This window comes from Macaca nemestrina, chromosome 12, assembly GCF_043159975.1.
Source record: "Macaca nemestrina isolate mMacNem1 chromosome 12, mMacNem.hap1, whole genome shotgun sequence".
Classification (NCBI taxonomy): Eukaryota; Metazoa; Chordata; class Mammalia; order Primates; family Cercopithecidae; genus Macaca; species Macaca nemestrina.
Window position 1 is genome coordinate 57,796,943 of NC_092136.1, and position 18,432 is coordinate 57,815,374.

An 18,432-nucleotide genomic window follows, 5' to 3' on the forward strand; every position below is an offset into this window, starting at 1 on the left:
ATAGATTAGTGGCTGTCTAAGGCTGGGGGGTGTAGGAAAAGGGCGAGACTGCAAATGGGCATGGGTTTTCATTGGAGACAGTAATGGAAATGTTCTAAAATAGATTGTAGTGATGGTCATACAACTTAAAACCATTGAACTGTACACTATAAACAGGCAACTTGTATGGTATATTAATTATATCCCAATAAGGGGGTAATGTGAGAGCTTTGAAATAGTTGTGGAGGAACTGGAGCAGGCCCAGGTCACAGGACTGCTGGGCATTGCTGGGGGCTCGCTGGAGGCCGCAGACCATGAATTTGGACTAATGTCAATTCATGAAGGACTAAAGAAAGCAAGCAGTTACCATGTTCTAAGGTTGAGGTAGGAGACTAAGAGGCCAGGTGGTGAATGGTGGGCAGTTGAAGTGACAAGCAGCAGATCTCAGATAGAATAGGAACAAGAGTTGATTCAGAGTGAGGAGAAAAACTAGGGCTCAAGGGCCTGAGGTCTCTATGAACAGACATGGTGGAGGTATGGGAGATAGAATGCATAAGAGGTACATTCTGAAGATTAGGATTTCACAGGTGGAACAGTTTCAAACGATCCCAAGATGCCAAGTAATGAGTAGATGAAATGGAGATTACATTCTTCAACAAGTTGAAGACAACAAGCCAAGGTTATCTTGCTTTGCTATATCCCTAAGTGGCTGGATCATTAACTGTGCCATTGATTATGACTATCCCAAACCTATGGAGATAGGGTCCTATAAGTCAGCCCTCAACCCCAAAGATGCCTGGCTCCTCATCTCCCTACTTACAGCCCTGTGTCACCATGGGGGAAACATCATGCTTGCTGGCACCATCTTGAACTGTGCAGTTTTACCTGATATTAAGGGATACTGGCAGAGCCTTTCAACAGGGAAGAACCTTTCAACATGAAGTAGAGAGATACCAAACCTGAGAAATGAGTCAGCCCAGAAACCCAGTATAGCCAAGAGTCCCTGCCAGGCAGCCATCAGCTGTAGACACACAGTTCACACTATGCTCAGAACTTCCATTCACATAAGGCAAGGTCATGGCCAAAGGACTACTCACTCCTGAGAAGCCCCTTGACTCCCACACAGTGATGCTGGTTCCCTCTCCTGCAGTACAGAGAAAGAACCATGAGCAGGGGGCCTGTGTTCTAGTTCTGAGTCTACCACAAACTTGCAGTGTGACCTTGGTTCAGAACCTGAGGCCTGTTTTGCCTGTTACACAAGGGGTTGGATGTAGGATCTCAAAAATTTCTTGCAGCCTTGACAGTGGGTTCAGGAAGGAGGGTGTCATCAACTTACATCACTCAAAATACACCAGCTGCACACGACAAATGAGCTGAAGTCTCAAGCCTCATTAACAGTCATCACAGCAGAGTCACCCCTCTGGGGTTCACAACTTGCACCCCTCCTCCTCCTACTGCTCCTTCCCAAGAGCCTGTGAAGTAGGCTCAAGTGATACACCCTCCCCCACACCACTGTCTTTCTCTGCATGAGATTTTCTTTAGGCTAAAAAGTCAACCTGGTTTGAGGCCATGTGTAGAAAAGGAGAGCAATGAGGTCCCTGCCATGAAAGCCTTACCCAAGACCCCTGGCTCTACACAGAGCATCCCTTTAGGGCACCATCATCACAAACCCCATCAGAAACCCAGAACTGACATCTGAGGAGGCAAAGCAGAGCCCCAGGTGCTCCCTGTTTCTCTGGCCTGGTTCCTTGGAAGGACAGGCAGACTTCCCAGGTGTTGGGGACACTCAGCAGACACTCTGCAGCTGGGGACAGGATCCTGTCATTTTGCCTCATCTGTACACAGGACAGCACCCCCTCCTTCACAGGGCAGTTATGACCATCCCATGGGCCAAGAAACATATCCTTGGGACCCCAACATGTGTAAACAACAAATGAGGTCCTGGTTAGGAGCCTTAGGCAAGACCCACCTCCTGACATTAGAAAGCAGGCTTGGGACAGCACCCCTGGGGCAGGGCATCTCCACATCTGGGTGTTTGGGCAATAGGAGGGCAGAGGGGCTGGAGGCTCTGCCACCATGATTCCCTCTGTGGTCCTAAGCTATGGTGCGACCACATGTAGAGGGCACCTCCTTTCTCAGGTGGCCTGGCTAAGAGTCCCTGGACAGGCTGGTGAACAGAGCCCAGGCCTCTGGGCCTGCTCATCAGCACCACCCGGTTACAGTCAGGGCAGAAAGACCACAGGAGGATCCCAGAGGGACAAACCAAGGCCACAACAGTCACACACAGTAAGAGCAGGCTTTGCCCAGTGGTCACACCCTCCCCTAAACCCCATTTCACACACACACACCCAGGCGCATTATGGGGTTCATGGCCCCTGAGCCACCCACGTCCTCCCCCCACCTCCCTCGCAGTCTCCTGTGGCTGGCCCTTCCCCGGGGCCGGCACGCCCTCCTTCCCTCCAGCTCACCGAGCGATCTCCCTTCCTTCCTTCCAGTACTTCCTCTTGGTTGTTCTCCTGAGGAGGAAAAGAAGGGGTGACTCTCCGCACCCTTGCAGCCTCACCTCATCATCCCTGCCCACTGCCTGGCCAGACCTGGTCACTCAAGGCCTCCTTCAGTGCCCTAGTCTCAGCTGCCTCAGTAGGTGAGTTACGTGACGGATCAGGGTAGAGGGACTTTCACAGAGTGCTCACTCTGTAGGCCCTGGATGGCAGGCAGGCAGGTAGGCAGTCCAGACAAGGGCAGTGATGACCCAAGCTGTGGAAATGAAGCACTGGGGGGTGGGGCGGCAGGCCGAAGCTGGAAGGAGGAGCCCTCCAGAAGAGGCAGAGGGCCGGAGTGTGGAGCTGCCAGAGCCCTGGAGGCTGGGGGAGAGGCCCTTACTCCCGTGGCGGAGGACCCCCCTGAGATCCTGGGCAGCTCCTGGAGTAATGAAGCCTCCCTGATCACCTGTCTGGAGAATGAGGGGTTTCGGGGGATGACCTATGGGGCTCCATGTGGTGATGGGGGAGCAGCGCCATCAGGAAGGGGAGGCCTTGGGACTGTAAAGGATTGAGGTCAGTGAGGGTGGGTGGGTGGAGCTGACGCAGGGGTTGGGCCCATGGGCTGAAGGCAGGATGTTGAAAGCTTACCGATCTCCTCGGTGGCCCCGTTTCAGGGGCCCAGGTTTCCTGTGTTGTTGCTTTGAATGCTGAGGTCCCATGGGCCAGGGATTGCCTCCTGGGAACAAAATCCCTGTCTCGGCAAAGAAAGAAACCCAGAAAGAAGGCAAAGGTGTTCTGGCCCCCATTGTGGCCAGAGGATGGAGCGGGTTTGAAGGATGGCCCCACTTCAGGCTGCACAGTAAGACCTGGAGCCTGTTGAAATTCCCTGTATTCGCCTCAGTACTGAAACCAGAACAAGCCCACTTGGGTGTCTCCCTTCATCACCGTGGCAACAGTCAGACTAACAACCACCATCACCCATTAATTAGGACATGGAAACGTCTTCTGGTCGCAGTCTCCCTCCCAAACCCTTCAGGACCAGACTGAATCCTCAAGGTCTCAGTGGCCATGCCACACAGGGACACTCAATTGCTGGTTTCCATGGCAATGGGGAGGCCAAGTCTCTCTGCATCTGTAGGTTACTATAGCAACCCTGGCAGAGCCAAGTGCACTGAGGACAAAGGCCCCATCTGGAGGAACCACAGAGGACACATTCACCACTGCCCTCTCTGTGGCCAGTTCTGTGCTAGGGCTCAGGTTGTGTGCTGGGAAGGGCACACATCGTGCCTTCTAGGGACTGATGGAAGATCTAGGATTTGCTCATCTGTGTCTTCAGCCTCTTGACCTCTTGCTTCACCTGAAATGCACCTGGGGTGTTCCCATCCACTCACAAGGCCTCATCTCCCACAACTCTTACATTGAGAACATCAAAGGCTGCATCGTGGACCCAGCCCTCTTCTAAACTCTACCTACCTGTTCTCTGGACCCTGCACCCTGGATGTCCCACAGCACCTCACATTGGGGTATGCAGTTTTGGACTTCCTGTGAGTCTGAACATTCACTCTATACATTCTGTCTCTGTGAGTGACATCACTTAGCCCCTTGAGGCACCATTGTAGCTTTCTGCTTTTCCCTGTCCACCTTCCTCAGCAATCCAGACAATCATCAAGCACTGCTGATGCCATCTACTGAGCATCTCTCAATTCTATGCACCTTACCTTCCCTGGAGCCACTTCTGAGCAAGAGCCTTCCTGTCTGTTGCCCAGATCTTGGCATCATGATGGGCATCTATGTCTAACTTGCTCCTCCCAAATCCATCCTGCAACTGACACCAGAGTGAGCTTCCTAAGATCATGTCCTCCCAGCCCACTTACACACTACAGAAGACCCCCACTGCCTCTGGACAGAATCTAAGCTGCTTTAGTCTGCCCAATGATCCTGCCAACTGTCCAGCCTTATCTACTACCAGGCACCGGCTTTAACTCCTAATGACAACATCACCTTCTGTCTCTCCATTTCCTCCCTCCAGCCCCACTACTTCCCCTCTGGGTCCATCCTCGGCCATGCTCTTATAAAAATTACACCCAGATTTTCAACGAGAACTTGGAACAATAATTAGGAATCTTCAGGATCTAATTTCAAATATCAGAAGGAAAAGTGATACCCAGATGCAAAGCTGGACACTGCTGACCCTACCCCAAATGGACCCTGGAAACCCAGACCCCTCATCTGCTAAGCGGACAGACTGTAAGTGGTCATGGAAGAAGAGTGCAAAAGTGAGCACATTCTGTTAACATTCATGGCCTCCAGAAAATACAAGAATCACGGACATCAGCTGAGAAGGGCATCTCATCCTTCCCCTCCTGTAACACTGTTGGGAAAATTGGGAAAAACACTGTTGTAAAACTCCCAATATGGGGTCTTCCATTCTCTCTGCTTGGACACATGCCTCAAAGCTGCACAGCCAGTCTCAAGGGAGTCAGTGCAAGGGGCACATGCACAGACACCCTGCATGCCAGCACCTTCCAGGTGGGGAAGTGGACGAGTGCATGCACCTGCAACTGGAGACCTCATCCTCAATCTCCCAGAAACTCTCCTTCACGTGTCTTTTGTCTTGCTACAGGTGGAATGGGACCTTCCAGTCAGAGTAGAGGGACATCTCAAAGTCGATGCTCAGGCCAGCACTTTCTCGTGCACAACATCCTCCCTGGTTTCCTTCCTGCCAAAGCTCTCAGGTTTGGTCATAGGGTTAAACCAAGGAAAGTGGACCAGAAAAAAAAGTGAACTTATCAACTGTAGATGAAGCCAGCTTCTTCCAGGGAGGTCCATTCTTACCTTAAGGCTGGACCATGGGGCCCGTGCTACTGAGACTTATGCCATGACCCCCTGGAGGACAACTGAGGAATGATGCTCAAACAGAACCTCACAGCTGGATAAACCCCATCTCTCAAGGGTCATAGCTCCCTGAGGCAGGCAGCCCTTTTGAGGCTAAGCTGCTGGATGGTGATTATGAAACCTCTTCATACACGCTCTGAGCATCAGGGTGCTTGCTCTTGCCAGAGTGGTCCCTCCATCTCTGTAGTTGGCCATTGCTACTTCACCTAAAGCTCAAACACACCTCCCTTCGGTCCTAGTTCTGTCCTCCAGGACCCCACAGAACATGACTCTTCAGTCTGTCACAGTGCTTTGCATTAGTACACTGAATGGTGAATACAACCTTCTAAGAAGGGTGCTATTATTGATATTTCACAAAAGGGGAACCTAGAGCTCAGAGAGGGGAATTCACTTGCCTAGTAAGTGGCAGAGTGCATAGGAGGAATAGGAACCATGTATTCCTATCTGCAGGAAAATAGAATGACTTACTACTGCCAGGCTAGATGACCAGCTGGTTCTGTACTACAGTGGGGACTCAGAAGGGAGATCACGGAGTGGAACAGGCAGGGCAGAGGTGCTTCTGGTAGATGTCCCCTGAGACCCTCAGGCCTCCCACTGTGACAGGCATCTGAACACTGAGTGACCAGCTGGCCTAGGCCTGGATCTTGACATAACAGTGTCTCAAGTCCCAGATATAATTTGGCATCTTGGGCACCCCTTCAACACTGATCTTTCTGAAATGTCTGTTTACGTTTTAGGCTACTGGAGCACAGCCCGGGGAGGACAGGGAGAGGGTATTCTCTGGTGACAGGTGCACCCCCCGCTGACAGACCCTGCTCAGCAGAACAGAAGCCCTTCAGCGAATCAGACCCACCCTCTGCAGAAGGCTGGTTAGCAAGCATTCATGTCTGCTTCAGCCTCTCACCTCCCTGTCACAAACAGATCACCACAGTTTTCCTCCAGCCTCATGCTGTCCTCTCCCTGGAGGAATGCGGGTACATGGAATGTTCTCCACCTCCATACATGTCCAGCGACGTTTTGGATCAGCGTGTCAGGGATACTGTCAGGCGTGCCTGCTTGTACTCATCCAGCCCTGGCTGGATATGATTCTAGGAGCAGAGCAAGATCAGCATGTTCTGTCCTCCAGTTATCACAGCAGTTACCCTGGCAACCTGTAGGCCCTCCCCGAGGTGTCTGACAGCTGAAGCAGGGTCCAGTGGGATGGAATGGAGGATGGGCACCCTGGAAGGACAGCCCATGGAGGGTCCCTCTGGGTGTCCTGCTGCCCTGGGCACCTGCTAAGAGAGAAGCTGAGCCACCCAGCCTGAGGTAGTAGACAGTGAGAGCTGAAGGGAGCAGGAGATTAGGGCCCAGCGGGAAGTGAGAACAGTGGGGCCAGCGCCAGGGTGAGCTGAATGAAGCTCTTACCTGGGGCGCAGAATTTAAAGATTTGCCAAAAAACTCAGCAGCCAAGAGATTTAATACTTCCATCAAATCAAAGCAAAACTGTCCATGATAAACAAGACTGGAGTTAGGGTAAGCTAAGTGAGGCCAAGGCCTGCAAATCCAGTGTTGTATCTTGTTTTTATTAAAAGTTTGATTTTGTTGTGTATGTTTTGCATTCATTTTGATTTTTTAAAAAACACTATATTGAAATATCATTTATCTTAATCATTGAGCTTGTTCGAGATCCCTTGAATGTTGCACTTAAGGTCAATGCCTCTCTAGCCTCACCCTAGTCTCAGCCCTGGAGGGGAGGGACAGACTGAGTCAGGAGCAGGAACAAACACTGCCATTGAAAACGCATCATGCGACAAGGAGCCGGGAGACATGAGTTCCCGTCTGTCCCCTCCACAGATTCTTCTCAGTTCTGATAGAATCAGATTCGGATTTCACAAGACTGCAACATGAAGATTGCTGCTGGGGAGCACAGGTGCCTAGTGTGCACATGGACCCCCTCCACACGGGGTGATAGTGAGTCATAAGGTGGCACCCACCTCCTGCCCTCAGTCAGGTTGTCTGCTAAGGGGAGGAGATGGGAGAAGAAGGGGAGAGGGGAATGGAGGGGGTGGGCAGGGAAGAAGCTGGCAATTTTGCATGACTGGGAGCAGGAATGGCAGATGAGCTATAATTGCCTGAAGCTGAGAGAGGCTGTTGATAAATGTTACTAATAATCAACCTTCAGATCTGACACCCAGCTCAGGCTGGGATTACTGTTTTGAATGGAAATTGAACCCAAACCAATAATTACCCTGGTGAGCGATGCCAGTCTTACTCTGGAGTCTGTTTTTGGCAGGGAAGTGGTACCTGCATGTCAGTACCATCCCATGAGGTAGATGATCCAGCAAAGGACTCCCTCCTGGGGTCACAACAAGAGCACAGACTGGCCTGGACTCTGCCAACACAATGGGCCACAGTCAACAGGAATGCTCACCCTCTTCCTAGAACTCACAGTGGGTGAGGGGCCCCCACCCGTCATTGTCAGTCTTCAAGCAGAGTCCAGACCTCAGCCCCCACTGCCACTGTCCTTCCCCCTTGGGCTTCATGGAAGTCCCTTGTTGACATCATCCTGTGCTGTCAGAGCAGGTGCTTAGGGGGAGGGGTGGCTGTCCCCCAAACACAGGTGCAGTCCTCCAATCCTCTGTCTGGGATACTTGGATAGCCACACATTGCTGTTAGGCTGGGAGGCTCTTGGAATGGCCTGAGCTGGGGCCAGGTGAGAGGGATGAGGTCACAGTAGGCCCCAGAGCCCATCCTAGCCCTTGACTCTGGACCCTGATTGCTCCCAGACAAGGCCGGGTATGTCCCAAAATTCTACCTGGAAACAAACTCCATTCTCCCACCCTCCCTGTATCCCTGCAGTGCCTTTCATCCTGTCTAGAGAACTCCTAGAATGCTGGCAACAGCCAGAACCAGGCTGGAGGGGGAAAGGCTGCAAGGCTGCTCCTCTCTGTGAACCAATCCCTCTCCCCAGGATACATTGTGAGCTTGTCTCTTTATCCCTGGCTTCTCCTTCCGGCAGCTTGATACTAAAAATGCATTCACCAGACAAACTGTAGCGGGATGAATGGCGACAGCAGCACTCTGTACTCTTTACACATCACACCCCACCAAACACCTCTGCCAGCTCTGCCGTGCCAGGCCCTGGGCTGGAGCAGGTGGCCCCGAGGGGAGTAAGCCGGGCCCACTCTCAGGAGTGCCTGGCGGGGAGGAGTATAAGCAGGCAGGTAATCACACTGCAGGCAGTTCCTGAGGGCCCTTTCGGAAGGGGTCAATATGTCCAGAACTACAAAGTCTGAAGAAGTCCATGAGCTGCCTCAGGGGGCAGGCAGAGCTAATCAGGCCTGGCGGGATTCAGAGTGTGTGTGACCACCATCTTCAGGCTGAAACTGGGCCTGTGAAAGGCCAGCAAGTGTCAGAAACTCCCGGAGTTCTCAAATAGGGGCAGACACCTCGAGAGTGCCATCTTGTGGCGGCACAGCAGGAATGCAGCTCTGTCTTCAGGCCCCGGAGTTTCCTTCTGCTCCAGTCCAGGCCCTGAAATGGACCCCTGAACTCAGATGTACAAAGGGGAACCAAGGAAATGACTTTTGTTTTGTTTGCAAAGGCTTGGGGCTTGCAGGAAGTGGGGCACGATGGGCCCCAGGGTGTGGAAGCGGCAGCGAAGCGGGCAGGGAAGGGGCGGTGCCTCTGGAGCTCCCTGTCTCCCAGGATCCCCCCTAGAGCATATTGGCACCCTCTAATTATCTGTTCGGCAGTGTCTCCCCACCACTCTATGGGGACCTCAGCTCTGTCACCAACCAACAGAGGGAGTGACACAAAGCCCATGCCCAGAACTGGCCTGCTTAGTCTTTCAGGTGACAAAACAGATTTGGGGGTCCAGAGCAGCTGTGCTCATCAGCAGTTAACTCACCTTGCTCCTGTAGCCTAGGGAGGGGCTCACTGACAACTTGGGGTCAGGCAAAGGTCCTCCCTCAGCCCTCGGCTGTCCTGTTAGATTCTGAAATTCTTGTTGCCCCAGTCATTTCCTCTTTTGCCAGAGAGAGGAAGAGTGACGAGATGTGAGGTGAATGGTCCCCAAAGAAATGTTCCCAAGTGTGGAGAGCCTGGCATGATCCAGATGTGCGGGAGATGCAAAGGGAAGAGGGAGGATAGATGCCCAGATGTGGAGGGAGAGGAAGAGAATGGACATGTGTAGGTTAAAGGGAAGTATACCCTGGGGGAATATCTCAGGCATCCGCAAATTTTTTCTTGAAGGGCCAGATCTGAGGCTGTAGTGTGAAAGCAGCCATAGACAACATTTAAACCAATAACTGTGTCTGTTTTCCAACAAACGGGCTTTAAAAACAGGCTGCTGGCCCACTTGCTATGGCTCACTGATCCAATCCAAACGTACTGCCCACAGGAGTGTCCGTCCATGCTGACCACAGAGACCACAGTGCAGTAATAATCTCATCCCAACCGCTGCCAACAATTACCAGGTGCTCACCGGCTACCAGCCTACTTCACTGCTGCCTTGTAGGGCAATACTTGGTGGTGGTTGGGGGTTGGGGGTGGCACTTGTGGTGTCACAAGAATATAAGGGTCAGGACTGGAGTAGGAAAGCCCAGGGTGGGGAGAAGCTTGGCCACTGTGGACCCCCAACCTCACTCCTGCGCTCCGGGCCTTTCCCCAGGCACTCGGGGGCGGGGCACTCACCTGCAGTGTGAGGCTCTGCGCAGTCGCGGCTGCTCCCCTTCCTTACCCCAGGGGGTCTCTCTCTGTCCAGCTGCTGCCCCTCCAGCCCCTTCCCGAGCGGGAAACTCCCAGAGCTAGGCAGGGGGATGGGACAGAACTGGCCCAAGGACACGCCGCCAGACAGATGACACCCCGCCGAAGGCGAGGTGGCCCGAAGGGGGAGGGAGAGTAACCCAGCACCGGGACCCAGGGCCGAGCAGAGGCCAGACTGGAATCGACCCCTGCCCTGCGAGACTGGGCCCCGTGGCCCCCACGCCTTTCCGGGACACACCGTGGGCCTGCGCCAGCCTCCCTACCCCAGCTCCTGTCCCCTCGCAGGTGCGCCCACTGCCAGCAGATCGCGCATGGCCGGCTCGGGCTGGTCTCTGGGCTCTTCAGTTACACTAAAAGTGAAACCAAGGAAGATGGTATCGAGGCCGCGCGGGCTCATCCAACATTGATGCGGCCCCGGATTGCCCCACAGCCCCTCACCTCAGGGCAGACCGAGGTCCCCACTCTTAACTCCTGTGGGTTGGGCCTGGCAGGTAGGGAAGGGTCCTCTACCCCACCACAACTCACTGCCCAGGGTCACACAGGGTCTGTTCGGCTCAGTGACCTAAGCGGAGCTCTAGGCACAGGGGCTCCTGCTTAATCCTTGAGGGCTTTTAGGGCTTTTAGAGCTCACCAGTTTCCCAGAAACTGCCCAGGCAGGGTGCCTGTGAAAGCAGGCCTGTGGCCCCCACATTACATGTAATTTTGGGCCCAGGGAAGGGCCAGTGTACCCATCCTCCTTTCACTTCCCAATCCTACCTCTTGACCCCACCAAATGCACAGCAAAAGAGAGGATCCTCCCAGTCCCCAGCCCGTTCACACAGTCAATTCCACCGTACACACCTGCTAACACCAAAGCACACACAACTGGGACACATCTACACGGCGGCCCTTGGTGGCAGGCACACCCCTGTGCACACACCCCACCCAGATACACTCTTACTGATGCACACACTCAGATGCACACACACAAGCCTTCCGTCAGAGGAGCCCAACCCGTCATTGCCTCCGTTCTCTGAACACTTGGTGATGGAGAGGACGGAATAACACCCAAAATGTCAGACTGTGGAGAGAGGGGCCGGTGTCAGGACACAGTGTCCTTTTGGGACACTGTGATGTTCCTGGCATGGTATTTAGTTGGTCTGCAGTGCCTAAGGGGGAACGGAGGCAGAGCCAGGCTGGGATTGAATCTTTGTAGAGGAACGTGACCTTGCAAAGAGATAATCCTAGGCTGCTGTTATCCTGGTGCCAGCCCTCCCTGACTCCAAAGCCTCCCCAGATCCGGGGACCGCTTCCCCCTGACCTCAGCTCTGCGCTCCTCCTTCTGACAGTAGGGTCCCATCTGCTGGCGCAGTTCTCCACCATTGTTCACCTGCAGAAATCTGTCTCTCCCCAGGGCAACAGCATGGACAGGCTGTTCCCCAAGGCCTGCTGACTGCTGAACCCCACTCCCCAACATACACACATATCTAGGGTTGTCTTTGTTCATATTCGGATCAGAAGACCAGGACACCTGCCCAAGGATGCAGAGGAACACACACCTGAGCCCGGAGATCTAACTGCTGCACCTTCAGGCCAACCTACATGGCCTAGGATAGACAGCAAAGGTGTGAATCTCCCCCAAGCATACGCTGGGCCAGAATCTCCCAGCTGAGACTCAGGATCAGGATTTTCCAGAGTGAAGGCAGTAAGTATCAACAGATACCTATGAGCCCCTACTTGGCAACTGTTCTCCAGACTGTAGGTTAGAGCTTCCTTCCACCTTTGGCCACAGATACAGTGTCCCTGCCCAAGGTCTTTTTGCATTTGTTGGACTGCATCAAGTGACCCTATCTGGAAAACCACAGTGCCTGATGACATCAAACTTCAGTGTGGGCAAGTCCCAAGGGATCTGAGAAGTCCATGCCCCACCTCCATAACTGACCCCCTCTCCACCACCAATCACTCTGAGCCCCAGTTACACCAGCTGGATGGGAAACAGACCACCCCTACTCACTGCCCTCTAACGCCATTCCTCATTGACCCTCTGTACACTGCCCCCATTTGCCCCATCCAGTCCAGCTGTCTTGGTCCTGTACTGCTATAAATCCATCAAAAGAGAAGTAGCTGCACTTAAAAAGCTCTAGAACAAAGCAGAGCCTCTAGCCCCCTGCCTCTGGTAGCCACCCAACTCCTCTGGCCAGCAACCCCTAAGCTGGCACTGCCATGGCCAGGACCTCCAATCCCAGCTGCCAGCTGTCCTGTTCCCATCCCTCCACCCTGGCCTTTCTAATCACAGAACACACACGGAGGCCATAGGTCATATACTCAAGGAATGTCAGAACTAGAGAGTGCTCAGTCAGGCTGGGTGTGGTGGCTAACGCCTATAATCCCAGCACTTTGGGAGGCCGAGGTGGGCAGATCACCTGAGGTCAGGAGTTTGAGACCAGCCTGACCAAATTGGTGAAAACTCATCTCTACTAAAAATACAAAAATTAGCCAGGTGTGGTGGCACGTACCTGTAAACCTAAGTACGTGGGAGGCTGGGGCAGGAGAATCACTTGAACTGGGGAGGCGGAGGTTGCAGTGAGCCGAGATTGCGCCATTGCACTCCAGCCTGGGCGACAGAGCGAGACTCCATCTCAAAACAAACATCGAGAGTGCTCAGTCAACCAGTCCGGTCCCTTCAGCTTCAGGGAACACAGGCTCAGGAATCCAAGTGACTTGCCCAGAGGCAGATGAGAACTAAGGGGGGAACCAGAAACAAATCCTAAACTCCTGACTCTTTTCACAGAGCTCTTTTTAAGACATCTTCCTGTTTCATAAAACCACTTGTATAGCCAGTGACAGCATCACCTCCTTATCTCACAATAAGTTACTTGTGAGTCTTAATGCCACAGTGCTCAGCCTGGCTGCTCCAGGCCTGGTCTGCTCTGCCACTCCCAATCTCTGCCAGCTTCTCTGCTGATTCTCAGCACCAGGGACTGGAGTTAGCTGGGCTCATGTCCCTCTGTGTCTCTCTGTGGTGATCCCTCAACCCTGTCTCTAAAAGAAGAAAAAAAGCAGTAGCCCTCTTAGCCCTCAAAAAAAAAGAAAAAAGAAAAAGAAAAAAAAAAAAAGGCTGAGTATGGTGGCTCATAAATGACCTGTAATCCCAGCACTTTGGGAGGCCGAGGTGGGCGAATCACCTGAGGTCAGGAGTCCGAGACCAGCCTGGCCAACCTGGGGAAACCCTGTCTCTAATAAAAATACAAAACAATAGCCAGGCGTTGTGGTGGGCACCTGTAATCCCAGCTACTCGGGAGGCTGAGGCAGGAGAATTGCTTGAATCCAAGAGGCAAAGGTTACAGCAGTAAGTCGAGGTCGCGCCACTGCACTCCAGCCTGGGAGACAGAGCGAGACTGTCTCAAAAAAAAAAAAAAAAAAAAAAAAAAAAAAAAAAGGAAAAGGACCTGAGGGCCCAAACTTTAAAAGTGGAAGAAGCACATATTTTGTTAAGTTCTCCCGGAAAGGTAAAGTAAGCCTTAGTACAAAAGGCTATTTTTACAATAAGAATTTGGCTACTTCTTCAACTCAACAGAAACCTAACTGTGCATAGAATATCACCAGCAACTGTATGCTTTGTTTGGGAACCAGGCGCCAGAAGAAAGCCACCAGAAGATATGTTGTAGAGGAGAACAGTGTGGGCCAGAGTCTAGCTTTGGTCAGAGATATAGTGTAAAACAAGAGTCAAAAGTCCAGAAATAAACCCATACATTTATGGCTAGTTAATTTTGGGGTTTGTTTGTTGCTGTTGTTGTTGCTGTTTTCTTGAGACAAGGTCTTGGTCTGTTGCCCAGGCTGGAATGCAGTGGTGTGATCACAGCTCACTGCAACCTCGACCTCCTGGGTTCAAGTGATCTTCTCACCTCAGCCTCCCAAGTAGCTGGTACTATAGGCAAGTGCCACAACACCTAGCTAATTAAAAAATAAATTTTGTAGAGATGGGGTCTTACTATGTTGTCCAGGCTGGTCTCAAACTCCTAGACTCAAGCAATCCTCCTACCTGAGCCTCCCAAAGTGCTAGGATTACAGGTATGAGCCACTGTGCCTGACTCATCAATTGATTTTTGACCAGGATACCAAGTTCATTCAGTGAGAGAAAAAGTAGAAACAAATAGTGCTGAGACAACTGGATTTTCTTTCATGCAAAAGAATGAAATTGGACCACAACTCATACCATATGCAGAAACCAACTCAAAATGTATCACTGACATAGATATAAGCTCTAAAACTACAAAACACTGAAGAAAACAGGTAGATCTTCATGGCCCTGGATTTGGCAATGGAATCTTAGATATGACACTAAAAGCGTAACCAAAAGAAAAAAATCAAATTGGACTTCATCAAAATTAAAACTTGTGCTTCAAAGGACCTTACCAAGAAAGTGAGAAGACAACAATGGGGAAAAATATTTGCAAATCATATATCCGAAAAGAATTTAATATTGAGAATATGTAAGGAACTCCTACAACTCAACAACAAAAAGACAAACAACCAAATTAAAAATGACAAGAACTTACACATTTCTCTAAGATGTAAATGGACAAATAAGCACAAGAAATAATACTACTCATTTGTCATTGAGGAAATGCAAATCAAAACCATGATAAGATGCCACTTCCTAGACTATACTAGGATGACTATAATAATAATTATAATAACAACCCGGAAATTAACAGGTTATTGTTGAGAAGGTGAAGAAATGGGAACCCTTGTACATTGCTGGTGGAAATGTAAAATGGTGCAGTCTTTGTAGGAAACAGTTTCACGGTTTCTCAAAAAGCTAAAGATAGAATTATCATTACCAAACAGCAATTCTACTCCTAGGTCTATACTAGCCAAAAGAATCGAAGACAGACTCAAATAAATATGTGCACACCAATGTTCATTGGAGCATTTTCACGATAGCCAAAAGGTAGAAACAATCCAAGTGTCCATCAACAGATGAATGTATAAACAAAATGCTGGCTGTGCACAGTGGCTCATGCCTGTAATCCCAGCACTTGGGGAGGCTGAGATGCATGGATCACTTGAGGTCAGGAGTTCAAGACCAGCCTGGCCAACATGGTAAAACCCAATCTCTACTAAAAATACAAAAATTAGTTGGGTGTGGTGGCAGGTGCTTGTAATCCCACATACTCAGGAGGCTGAGACAGGAAAATTGCTTGAATCCAGGAGACAGAAGCTGTGGTAAGCTGAGATAGTGCCACTTCACCCTGGGTGACTCCATCTCAAAAATAAATAAATAAATAAAAATTAAATTAAAAAAATTTAAAACATAAACAGAATGCAGTTTATGCATACAATGGAATTATTCAGCCAAAAATTATATGTTACAACATGAATGAATCTTGAAAACATTATGCTAAGCAAAATAAGCCAGACACAAAAGGAAAAATACTATATGATTTCATTATATGAAACATCTAAAATAGGCAATTTATAGAGACAGAAAGTAGATTAGAGGTTACCAGGGGCCAGGATGGGGATGAATAGGTAGAGAGTTTCAGTTTAGGATAATAAAAAGACTCTGAAAATAGATTGTTGTGATGGTTGCACAATACTGTGAATGTAATTGATGCCACGGACTTGTACACTTAGAAATCATTGAAATAGCTCATTTTATGTTACACACATTTTACCACAATTAAAAATCCCGATACATGCTATACACTAGGAATGAAAAATCAGAAACTGAATTTTATAAACCCATTTATAATTCCATTGAAAAATATGCAGAATTTAGGGATACATCTTATAAAAGAGATGAAAGACCTATACATTGAAAACTACAAATATGACTGAGAGAAATTAAGATGATCTAAATAAACAGATATATATATATACACACCATGTTCATGAATTGGAAGGCCCAATGTTACTAAGATGTAACCCTCCCCAAATTGATCTATAAAGTCAACAAAATCCCAATCAAAGTTCCAGCAGCTTTTTGGGGAGATGGGGGGTAGAACTTGAAAAACTTATTGTTAAATTAATGTGAAATTGAAAAGGCCCTAGAATAGTCAAAACAACTTTGTAAAAGAAAGACAAGGTTGAAAGTTCTAAACTGCCAGATTTCAATACTTATAAGTATTTTTTGTTATTGGCATTAATAAAGACACGTAGATTAAGATAACAGAATAGAGAGTATAAACTTACAAACAATAATCAACTGATTTTCCATAAAGGTACAAAGGCAATTTAGCAGAAAAAAGAAAGTCTTTTTCAATGCATGCTGCTGGAACAATTGGATATCCATTTTTTTTAATGAATCTCATACCATATGCAAAAAGTTAAAATGTAGCAAAGATCTAAATTTAAAATGTAAAATTAGAAAATTCCTAGGAGGCCGGGCGCGGTGGCTCAAGCCTGTAATCCCAGCACTTTGGGAGGCCGAGATGGGCGGATCACGAGGTCAGGAGATCGAGACCATCCTGGCTAACACGGTGAAACCCCGTCTCTACTAAAAACTACAAAAAAAAATTAGCCGGGCGAGGTGGCGGGCGCCTGTAGTCCCAGCTACTCAGGAGGCTGAGGCAGGAGAATGGCGTGAACCCGGGTGGCGGAGCTTGCAGTGAGCTGAGATCCGGCCACTGCACTCCAGCCCGGGTGACAGAGCGAGACTCTGTCTCAAAAAAAAAAAAAAAAAAAAAAAAAAAAGAAAATTCCTAGGAAAACCTTTGTCACCTCAAAGCAGGCAATGATTTCTTAGATACAACATCAGAAGAACAATCTATAAAAAATTGATAAACTGGATTTCATCAAAAGCAAAAACTTCTACTTTTGAAAATGAAAAGAAAGCCACAGACTTAGAGAAAATATTGCAAGTCATATGTCTGATAAAGGAGATGTGTCCACAGTACACAAAGAATTCTCAAAACTCAAAAAGGAAACAACCCAACTTTAAGATGGGGAAATATTTTAACTGAAACTTCTCCAAAGAAGAGATATGGATGGCAAATAAGCACATGAAAAGATGCTCGACATCATTAGTCATCAAGGAAATGCAAAATGAAACCACAAAGGCATACCACTGCATGCCTGTTAGAATGCTAAAATGAAAAAGACTGGCTGTGCCAACTGTCACAAAAATGCAGAGGAACTGGAACTCTCCTACAATGCTCATGAGAATATAAAATGGTCCAACCACATTGGAAAAGTTGGGCAGTTTCTGAAAAAGTTAAATGTAGACCTATTACATGATTCAGCCATTCCACTGCTTTGTTAGGTATTTGCCTAAGAGAAACAAAAGTATACGTCCATACAAAGACTTGTACATGAATATTCACAAAAGTTTTCTTTGTTTTACAAGCCCAAAAGTGGAAACATCAACAGGTGATGGGATAAACAAACTATGATATATCCATGAATACTACTCAGCAATAAAAGGAAATGCTCTACTAATTCATGCAACAATATTGAAGAATATCACAATAATTACACTGTCTGAAAGAGGCCAAACAATAAAAGGGTTCATACTGATTATTCCATTTATACAAAACTCTAGGAAATGAATCAGATCAGTGGTTCCCTGAGGATGGGTGGAGTGGGTGTGGGGAGTTGGGAGAAGAGCAAGAAGGAAGTTTTACAAAGATGCAGAGGACTCACAGGTTTCCATGCTATTCCCAAGCACACTAGGCACACTCCTATCTCAGGACGTTGTCATTTGCTGCTCCTTTCCATGGAACATTCTTCCCATTAACCACATGACTCATTCCCTCGCCTCTTTCAGCTCTCTGATGAAGTGCCCCCTCCTCAGAGTTTCCCTGACCACACTATATGACACAGCACACTCACCAGCCCCAGCACCCCATGCAGTCAGACTCTCTCCTCCAGACTCTGCTTTTTCTTCTTCGTACTTTATTATTTTATATAAGCCTCTTAGCACTGATACATTAAATATATTTGTCCGTATCTCCCCCAACTAGATAGTAAGAATTATGAGACCACGGACTTTGTTTCATTCACTGTTCTGTCTCCACTGCCTAAAATGTTGCCTGGCATTTAGAAGGTGCTCACTAAATGCATGTTGAGTGAATGGACCCACCTTAAGAGGTGGCTACATTATTATTGTCTATTTCTTGATGGAGGTTAAGTCACTTGTCTAAAGCCATATAACCAATAATTTAAGAACCTGGGCTTCAAAGCCAGGTCACTTTGACCCCAAAATCCAAGTTCTGAGCAGTGATGCTACTTTGTCTCAGAGTCTGAGAGGTCACACTCACACACACAAACATAATTGTAAAACAATGCAGTCAGTGACTACCTGTGGGAAAAGAAATCAATTCACTCCTCCTGGAGGACAATC

The 18,432-nt window shown here is 49.0% G+C and overlaps 1 protein-coding gene across 2 annotated transcripts in view; it reads right to left on the reverse strand.

Annotated features, from left to right (window-relative positions):
• LOC105488733 (TUB bipartite transcription factor) overlaps window positions 1-18,432 on the reverse strand; it is an 84,962-nt gene that overhangs the window by 60,218 nt on the left and 6,312 nt on the right. The window contains exons 1-2 of one of the 2 annotated variants that reach the window (XM_011753079.3): window positions 3,111-3,345; window positions 2,448-2,495 (exon numbers count right to left, since the gene is read on the reverse strand). The exons of the other annotated variant lie outside the window; for it this stretch is intronic. Of the exons in view, the coding sequence (XP_011751381.1) occupies window positions 2,448-2,495; window positions 3,111-3,268 (206 nt within the window). The 5' untranslated portion in view covers window positions 3,269-3,345. Of the gene's footprint in view, window positions 1-2,447; window positions 2,496-3,110; window positions 3,346-18,432 lie in introns of those variants that run through there. 2 annotated transcript variants of the gene reach the window in all.